The 9402-nt window shown below is 47.8% G+C and overlaps 1 protein-coding gene across 1 annotated transcript in view; it reads right to left on the bottom strand.

The window, feature by feature from the left end:
• NRCAM (neuronal cell adhesion molecule) overlaps positions 1 to 9402 on the bottom strand; it is a 257338-nt gene that overhangs the window by 37596 nt on the left and 210340 nt on the right. The window contains exons 19-24 of the mRNA XM_030885203.2: positions 7733 to 7930; positions 7569 to 7639; positions 6349 to 6574; positions 5830 to 5945; positions 3545 to 3749; positions 424 to 546 (exon numbers count right to left, since the gene is read on the bottom strand). Of these exons, the coding sequence (XP_030741063.1) occupies positions 424 to 546; positions 3545 to 3749; positions 5830 to 5945; positions 6349 to 6574; positions 7569 to 7639; positions 7733 to 7930 (939 nt within the window). The remainder of the gene's footprint in view (positions 1 to 423; positions 547 to 3544; positions 3750 to 5829; positions 5946 to 6348; positions 6575 to 7568; positions 7640 to 7732; positions 7931 to 9402) is intronic.

The raw sequence follows: 9402 nt of genomic DNA, 5'->3' as shown, positions 1-9402 counted from the left end.
AAAAAAATTCGTGGAAAGATGACCTAGAAAGATAATGGATACTTTCCATGAATTTTGTAAAGCCCCCTTGTATATATGCACATAGACTCTAGCCCACTTCTATGGAGTGTCCATTCCACCTCCTAGCGATGCGACGAGACACTGGAACTGCCCCCTTGGTTTCCAAAGCTGTCGATCTTTCTGTGAGCAGACAGCCTCGTCTCTGTCCCTTGGAGTGGCTGGTGGGTTTAAGCCTCTCACCTAACAGCCCAACCTAGCTTAGCATGCCACCGGGGCTTCATATGCACTCTAGGTTAAGCTAAAGAACACACACACCACACAGAAACAAAGACAATAGTTTTGGGTTTTTTTAGTGATAACAGGTTCCCCCCCTCCCTCCTCTTAAATCTTCGATTTCTCTTCCCTTCCTCCTAATTAGCTTACTTGGCTGGTATTTCAGGGTGTACTCAGTCAAAACACCATTGGGGCGGCTCGGCGGATCCCATTCCAAAGTGAGAGAGTCCAGTGTGGGGTTCACAATCTTCAAGGAGGACGGAGCACTGGGGACTGTAATGGGAACACACAGTCAACACAAGCTTGGCAAGGGCTCTTTAATGGACTAAAGGAACACAGCCCACCTACCCACAGGCTGGCTCAAGGTGTGTGGTTGTTATTCCCCAGTCAGCCAAAACTACTTTAGTGCACACCCGTGCCAGGGCCCGTTCCGTTGATCTCTTCCTCTATTTTTTCATTTAGATTCATTCCAACCACCTTCCCCAAATACATAAAGACTCTGCTTGGCAGATGGCCATATTATTTTACAGAATCCTAACATATTTTGAAGGACTCGTTTCACTGATGGCGACAGGTAAAGCAAAAGTCACTAAGGGAAACTCTTTTGACCACACCTTTGAATGCAGCTATGTTTTGAGCCATTAAGAATGTCCACCCCTCCTCGCCCACCCCCAACAAACCATGCATCCCCAAACAGTCAAAGCACACCGCCTACTCGGCTTTGGACTTGGGCCTGCCTGCCCAGGTGCACCCGTTGTTCTCACTCTCAGAGTTGACAACTGTCCACGGCAAGGGACAAAGCCCCAAAGCTGACCCACTCCTGAGTTGGGGAAAGTGCCTTGGGGCCTCTGTTCGCTATAGCAGACCTTGTAAACCTTACAGAGGAAACGCGCCCGATCTTTACTTCCTTGGGGAGATGGATGGCAGCAGCTCCCCCTCATGAATCTGCCTCCCCTCTGTGACCTACCATATTCCTGAGAATGTTATTAGCACCATTCCCTTGGACAGAAAACAGGGACTCCCCCTGACTCTCTCTCTTATCGCATTTCTACCACTTCCTGGGACACTCTGTCATTGTTATCGTTAGGTGCTGTTCAAGCCAGTTCTCACTCATAGTGATCCTCTTTTTAAAATTTTTTTTTCTTTTTCATAGTGACCCTCTTATGACAGAACGGAACACCGCCTGGTCCCTTACCTTCCTCACGATTGTTCTTTTGTTTGAGCCCATTGTTGCAGCCACCCTGTCAATCCATCTGGTTGAGGGCCTTTCTCTTTTTGGCTAACCCTCCTGCCAATATGTGGTAGGACCGGTAAGTACTCACCTATTAACCCAAAGGCAGGCACTTCAGACCCACCCAGGGGCTGTAGAAATCTGCTTCCATAAAGGAACAGTCAATGAAACCCTGGTAGCAGTACTACTGTGTCACATGGGGTCATTAAGAAAAGAGACTGACATGATGGGACCAAGAAACAACCGTCATCCACATCTATCCCCTCATCTCTCTGTCCTCTCTGCTCCTGCCCCATGTCAAGTCTCAACAGCCTTGCCCTTGGCCTACAGAAGTGCTTGATACAAAATTGGCACTCAATGACGCCTTAGCTTTTCCAACCCAATCAGCAGTGGCTCTTAACTTGGGAGGGGGCGGTGTCACAACCCCCTTTGAGGATCTCATGACATCCACAAACTAGTCCCGCCCCCCAAAAAATAGACATTCTTCACACAATTTAAGGAGTTTCATAAAAATTTGGAAGCCCATTCATTGCCCTCCTGAAAGCCTGTTGTTAAGAGTCTGGGTGAAGAGCCCCTGCACTGTAGGCAGGAGCCCATGTGGCATGGTGGTTACCAGTTGGTCTGCTAACTGCAAGGTCAGCAGGTCAAAACCACCAGCCCTCCCATGGGAGAAAGATGAGGCTTTCTACTCTCAGAGAGAGTCACAGTCTTGGATACCCACATGGGCTGTTCTACCCTGTTCTCTAAGGTCACTAGGAGTCAGAATCGACTTGTGGCAATGGGTTTCATTTGGAGTTTTAGCCAACAGGTTCACACCCACATCATGAAAGTCCTTTCATGATCTGTCCCCCTGCTCAACCTAATTAGCTATTTCTCAGTATTTTCTGCTATGTGGGTTGAGGTTCACTGAAGAAGCCATGCTGTTTTATAGCTTGCTCGCCTCAGGTATTCCAAGTAGTTCACTTCCTCCATCCCTAATCTTTTAACACCCTGATCTTCTCTTCTGAGACATCTGCCCCTGGGCCAGCTAGAGGCACAGTGTGGGGGGTCTTACTAGTGAAAGTCTTAAATAGAAGGAACCCGTACACTCTACGGAGGCAGGGACACCAAGGACACGAAGTTGTAATGGGATGAGCGTCTGGGCGCAGGATGACTGTCCCAGGCAGTTGAGTATCTGCCAGCACAATAAGCACTTCCACCATGCACAGCCAGGGCCGGGGATGCGGCTACGGCTACCTACGAGCTGCATGATCAACAAGATCGAAGGCATCACTGAACTTGCTTGGCTCATGCTCATGGCTGGGCCGACACTGAATTCAAACGAGGAAACGCCCACCTTGGCACCTTGTCAAATTCCTATCTTTCTTACCAGGAGCCCCGGGAGGGCAAGGGTAAGTGCTTGGCTGCTATCCTAAAGGTGGGTGGTTCAAACTCGCCCAGTGGCTCCGTGGGAGGATACAGCATAGAATACGGCATAGAAACCCCAGGGCAGCTGTTCTCTGCCACTGGGGGCGGGGTGGGGAGTGTCTCTGTGAGTCAGAACTGACCTGATGGCACCGAACAATCGCCACGGCAAACATTTCTATGTGGCACCCTCTCTGCCTTACCCACCCACGCTCCTTAAGCTCGATGGCGCAGACCCCTCCTCTTCCCTCGACAACTTTGCATGTTTGATCCTAACTTCGAACCCAACCCAGCTTCAGAATAAACACAAATCCACTCTGAGAAGAGGCGGAGAAGAGAAGCGCTGCTTGCAGAAAATATGCCTCTAGTTCTCACGCCTTTCAGGTGCATGAGCCATTCTTTCACTTACTCTAGGCTCAGACCTAAGCCTCACAAGTTGCTTTCAGACAATGCGGAGAAAAAAATTTTGAGTCAACGGCGACGGACTGCTAGGACAGTATTTTGTCTTCTGACACCTTCCATGTATCCCGTCAAGGCTCGAGCAACTGTCCATTGGCCACTGTGTGTGTGCTGTGGTCACCAGGCTCCCCGCCCTGCAGAGCTCTCCCAGGCACTGCCATGTGCTCCCTGCTGTACCTCCTTCCGGGGTGTCGAAGACTCTGTCCACGCTGGCTGGGCCCTCCCCTTTCCCGTTGACCACGCGAACATTCAGAGCGTAGTGGCTGAAAGGCTCCAGCCCGGGCAGCATGCCGTGAGTCTTGCTGCCTTGAAAAGTCAGGATCTTTTTCTCAAGGTGGCGTTTGCTCCTTTTAGATAAACTCTGTGCCTTCCAGTAGTAAATCTGCAATGTCAGCAATAAAAGTCAGTCCCATACAAAGGAATACACGGAAGGCCTCATATTCACAAAATTAAAGTTTGGACGCTTTTGCCCCCACCACCAGACAATTCCTTAGTGCACTTTAGAAGAAAATGACCAGAGAAATCGATGGATATTGATTCTGAGGCAAGAATGATTAGGTAAATAATGAGAAATAATTAAGTTAGGAATCTGCGATAAAGTTGGGCTGTACAATTTTGTTGGAATAGATTAAGCAAAGAAACATAATGGTGTTAGATCCATACAGTTCTTTCTAGAGCATAAGAATAGATTAAAGTGTTGTATCAGCTCCTCTCATTTCGCTCCCCCACCCCTTGTGACCCCTTGATAAATTATAAATTATTATTACTTTTATATCTTACACTGACTGCTGTCTCCCTTCCCCCACAGGCTCTGTTGTTCATTCCCCTGGTGTGTGTGTGTGTGTGTGTGTGTGTCAATCATTGGGATTGGTTCCCCCTTCCTCTCCTCCTCTCCCCACCTTCCCCCTACCCTTCTGGTATCGCTAATCCCATTCCCGTTCCTAAATTCTGTGTGTGGTGAGCTCTTATCTCTTATCTGTATATATGCACATGCTCCGGCCTAGCCAGCAGTGAAAAGGCAGTTCTACCATCAAGACTGTAATTCTTGACGCGAGTAGAAAGCCTTATGGCTTTCTCTCATGGAGTGGCTAGTGGTCTTGAACTGCTGACCTTATGGTTTGCAGCCCAACATGTAACCTCCTATGCCACCAGGGTTCCTGACTGAACAACAGTGAGGCCACATTATGACCTATGGTGTGGATTGCAAGTCTGGGTGGCTCAGTGGGTTACACTTTGAGCAACTAACGACAAGGTCAGTAGTTCAAACCCAACAGTTGCTCCTCAGAAGAAAGACGAGGCATTTTGCTCCTGCAAAGACTTAGTGCCTCAGAAACCCACAGGACAGTCCTACCCAGTCTTAGTGTCCCTCTGAGTTGAGATTTACCCCAAGGCCATGGAAGTTTTCTTTTCTCTTTTAATAATGTGGCTTAAGCAGTCTCGGTGGCAAGGCCGGGTAAACAGGGGCCTGCTCACTACAAGGTGCACCTGATGCTCTTCAGGAGCAAGACGAGACTGGCTGCTCCCATAGAGATGTGTGGCCTTGGACACCTCTCGGGTCTCTAGGAGAACGGACTGGATGGCCCTGGGTTTGGGTTGGGTTGGTTTGTGGATCAGCTCGGGACCGAGACCAAAGAGCAGTCAAGACCCCCCATGCCTGGTTCACAGTCTCTTCCACCAGACTAAACTGAATCACTTATTTGAAAATTCTAATTTTTTTTGGAAAATGGTCGTTTTTATATTGATTGTTGGTATAATTTTTGGAGAGGTGAGCCTATTAATCCTGGTTACCAACATAAAATTATTTATGACATGCATTACAATTATTCTTAGAAATTTAAAGACATTTTAAAGACAAGAGACACTAACATCCACACAGGAACTTTAGCAATCTGGGAAAAATAAAATTGAGCATGCTGTCGTTCAAAACTTGACCTCTAGGGGTCAGGGAGAGCCGATCAAAGTAGTGACGTGTGGTCACATGCACAGGGCTCCGTGGCTCCCCATCAAAAGTCTCCCCGATCAGGCGTGAGTGCTTCTCACGAACAAAGACCATTGATGCACATGAAACGACCTGCATGGCACCCCAGGGTCTTGAAGGAGCATCTGAGCTATTTAAATAAGTCGAAACCACTTCCAGGAGAATTCTGTGAGCTCAACCAAGGAGGTCAAGCTTGCTTTAAAGGGCCATTTTGTTAAGCGTCAGTCTTTTAAAATGAATTGCCCTCATCTAGATCTGGAGGTGGGAGAATGCTCAGATGTGTTTGGGGAAGAGGGAGAAGGCTTTGCCCAGCCTAACTGGGGAGGCTCTGGGGGTTTTCAGTCAACCCACATTGGGGTCCTCCGGTCAGCCAGAAGCTAGAAAGTGAGTGGACCTCCCAGAGGCCTCTTCCAAGCGGACCTATGCCGTGGGCTTATGGCGATGCTGCTACCGAGGTCAGAACCAGAGGTGTCATTCCACTTGCCCGATAGCCTTGAAGGTGCCCACGGATGCTTTTCAGGGGGACTGGGTCCCAGTGCACCTCGGCCAACGTACTGTTCACCACGCTCACTCGCACATTGCCGGGAGCCACCATCGGGACTGAAGGGAAAGGACAGGGAAGGGGTAGAAGTATCAATGTTATTCCGCATTTCATGCCACAATGTCACTCTCTCGAAAGCTTTCAGCTCACAGCAGGCCTCAGCCCTAGCTTAAGGAGTCTCAAGGACCGAGAGCAGTCTTCAAGGACCGGCTCTCTGCTCGTTGGATTTGACGAGAGCAAGAGATTTTGAAAAGGAATCACCTTTAACTTTCTAGATCTCTCGCTCTCTGTGGACACAGCTGGCTACCTCAATTCAGAGATGTTTAGGAAAGTAATTGCCACCCTCCCTCCCACCCCCCTAACCTCGGTCCCTCTGTTCATGAACTTGCCATGCACTTTCATAGGTTTGTTTTGGTAAAAACAAACAGCTTTTTCCATCAAAGCATACACGAAGTGACTTACGGTCTTCTCCAGAATGTCCCAGGACGACCGCTGGCTCTGGAGCAAACCCCACGTCATTTAGGGCCTGGACTTTGACCAGGTATGGAACAAAGGTTGGCGTGCCCGAGACAATATATTTGGATACATTGGCCACGACCACAGATGTCCACTCGTCATCGCCGTCTTTCTGGCGCCAGCTAACTTTGTACTGAAGGCCCGGCCCGTTAGATTCAAAACCATTCAGGGGCTACGAGACACGTCAAGCAGAGCTGAAACACCAGACTGCACAGGCGTTTATTGGCACAGCAAAGGCAATCAGTCCCCAGACCCAAAGGAAGTCAGCCCGGCGCACTGAAGTGCAAGCTACTAACAACTTCTTTTGGCGAGCTTTTATGCCCTCCCCACCCCACCCCCCTCCATTTGTGATGAGACAGAGCTTGTTTGGGACCAGTGTGTCCAAGGTTGCAAATCACATCAAGCAGTAAATCCCACAGGAGTCTCTCAAACTCCTGCTCCCTGACCAAGGGTGGGTGAGTCTTAAAGCACTTCCACAGTGCTGTTGCTGTGGTTCTCACACACTCCTGCTCGTGTGGTAGCACTCTTAGGTGGAGAATACATTTTGTGATTTCTTTCTTTATTTTAAAAAAAGGAGAGATCAGGCTGTTACTCTATCTTGTTTATACACATTTATGCACATGTGTATGTATATAGTTTGTATAGATGTGTTTAGATGACTGTACTTTAAGGAGGGTTTTTTAAGTCACATATGTGAATATACATATTCATTCTCAAAATCCAGAAAATACAAATAAGCCAAAGCAAACCAACAAAAAACAAACAAAGCCAAGCTGGCTGTTGAGAATAGTGGGGTGCATACTCTCCAGGTGGTTCTCGACAGCGATGACTGTTGGGCACCCATACGGGTCAGGCACTGCTCTAGGTGTGACACCGTTTGCGTAAGGCCACACAATTACTAGACGGCACAGCCAGGACTCGCAGCCACGCATCTCGGTTCCAGATTCCAGTCACCACAGTATCCCTGCGTCTGAACTACAATGGGGGCATCACAAAGGTCTGTGGAAAAGGGTCTGAAACAATAATGGACATTTTCCATGGATTTTTGGAAGCCCCTTCCTAAGTATTCAAAAATGAGTAGGGTTTTAAGGCAGAAAATGGTTTTAAAACAACTTTTCTTTCTTTTTACTCTAAAAATATATGTTGCTCAAGGCCTCATGGCTCACCTGCCAGGTAATCACCAAATTATCAGGCTCTGATCCCAGGCCTTCCACGGTTGTGGGATTTTTATCCGGTTCTGGAAAGTAAGCAGCCACACATGAGCAAGCTTCTGCTGGTGAGTGGTGACAAGCTCTGTTGTTTAACTCCGTGCCCGTGGCCCTCGCATTACCTGCTGCTTTAGTCAGGTACTGTTCGGAGGCCTCGCTGGGCTGGCTCGTCCCGATGCTGTTCACCGCCGTCACTCGGAAGGAGTAGTTCACGTAAGGAGAGAGTTTCAGCTGCGCTGTGGTCTGCACTCCAGAAACTGCAGTGTGGTGGCGCCACAGTCCTGCTTCATGCAGGGAATCTTCGTATTCAATGATGAATTCTGGCCAACACACCAAATGCAGGGCAATGAATCCAGTCACCCAGCAGGCTGGGTGCTGGCATTAACTCAGCGGGTAATCAAACTAGAGTAACTAAACAGGAATGGCTTCGCTTACAGGAAAAGCTAGGTTAAAATATTTTTATTTCAGAAGTCTATCTTTATCCCCAGTAGGGATGAACACACCAAAATAACTGATTTTCTTTTTCTAATGTGCTGAATTTAGGTACTTACAACTGGCTAAGAGCGATCCATGTATTTTGGGGGCAATTTATCATTAGGTGGCTTTGGGGTGGTTTTTTGGGTGAGTCTCAGAGTGTGATCTGGTGTGTTAGTTATCAGCTGGATCTTATTGTGGATTCATGTTTAATCTTTATGCACGCACCCTTAGCATCATCCTGTCAAAAATGAAATATAATGTGGTCTGTCCCCTTGAGGTTTGGTAGGAATGGGTGGGCCCCTTGTCAGTGGTATCAAAGACTTGTCTCTTTCAAAACCCCAAACCCACCACTGTGGAGTCAGCTTCAACCCACAGCAAGCCGACAGGGCAGAAGAGAACTCTCCCAGAGCGTTTCTTTCCGGGGTTGCAAACCTTCCTGGAAGCAGGCTGTCACAGCTCTCTTCCGGAGAGGCCGATGTGCTCACACTGCCAACTTTCCATTCAGGGAGATGCGAGCGAGGGCTCCCCGAATGGCATGAATGGTCAAGCATGGAACATCAAAGGGAATGAAAACCACCAGTGGGGCTGGTTGCTAGAAATTACTCAACCCAAACCCACTCCTGTCAAGTTGATGCTGACTCAGAGCCTCCCTACAGCACTGAGGAGAACTGCTTCCTAGGGTTTCCCAGGCTGTACATCTTACCAGAGCAACCAGCGTCGTCTTCCTCCTGCAGGAGGACAGGGCAGTTCTAGTCTCCAGACAGTCTCTAGTCTGACCAATAGTTCATAGTGCAGTGCTGAACACCCTGCCCCTCCAGGGTGACTCAAAATCAACTCAAAGGGACTATTTAATAAGGGTAGGTAGCAAGAATGGTTTTATTCCCAAGTGTCATTTCATCAAGATATTTTGATATCAGAGTTCTAGCATTATCCCTAATATTTTTGATATACAATAATATTTTAGAAGTGATTTGTTTATCCCTGGGAAAATGTGAACATATGAAAAGAAGGTCAATTTATTTCATAATGAGACGAAATGAAATTAAATACAGTGGAGTGTCATTTGGCACGTGACAGATTGGTAGACATCAAAAGGTTTAAAATGTTGCATTGTCAGGGATGTAGGGAAATGAACATTGTCACACTTGGATTTTGAGAAGTATAAATGATGCGATTTCTATAGAGGTCAACCTGGAAGCATCTTAAAATATCTGACATTACAGATCCTTTGATTAAGAAGTTGTACTTCCCACTGGTACAGATAGGAACTAGAAACACAGGGAATCCAGGACAGATGATCCCTTCAGGACCAGTG

Source organism: Echinops telfairi, unplaced genomic scaffold (genome assembly GCF_000313985.2).
Source record: "Echinops telfairi isolate 266 unplaced genomic scaffold, ASM31398v2 ScPeMD7_23;HRSCAF=83, whole genome shotgun sequence".
Classification (NCBI taxonomy): Eukaryota; Metazoa; Chordata; class Mammalia; order Afrosoricida; family Tenrecidae; genus Echinops; species Echinops telfairi.
The sequence above is the reverse complement of the archived record's forward strand: the minus strand, read 5'-3'. Positions and strand labels throughout refer to the sequence as shown.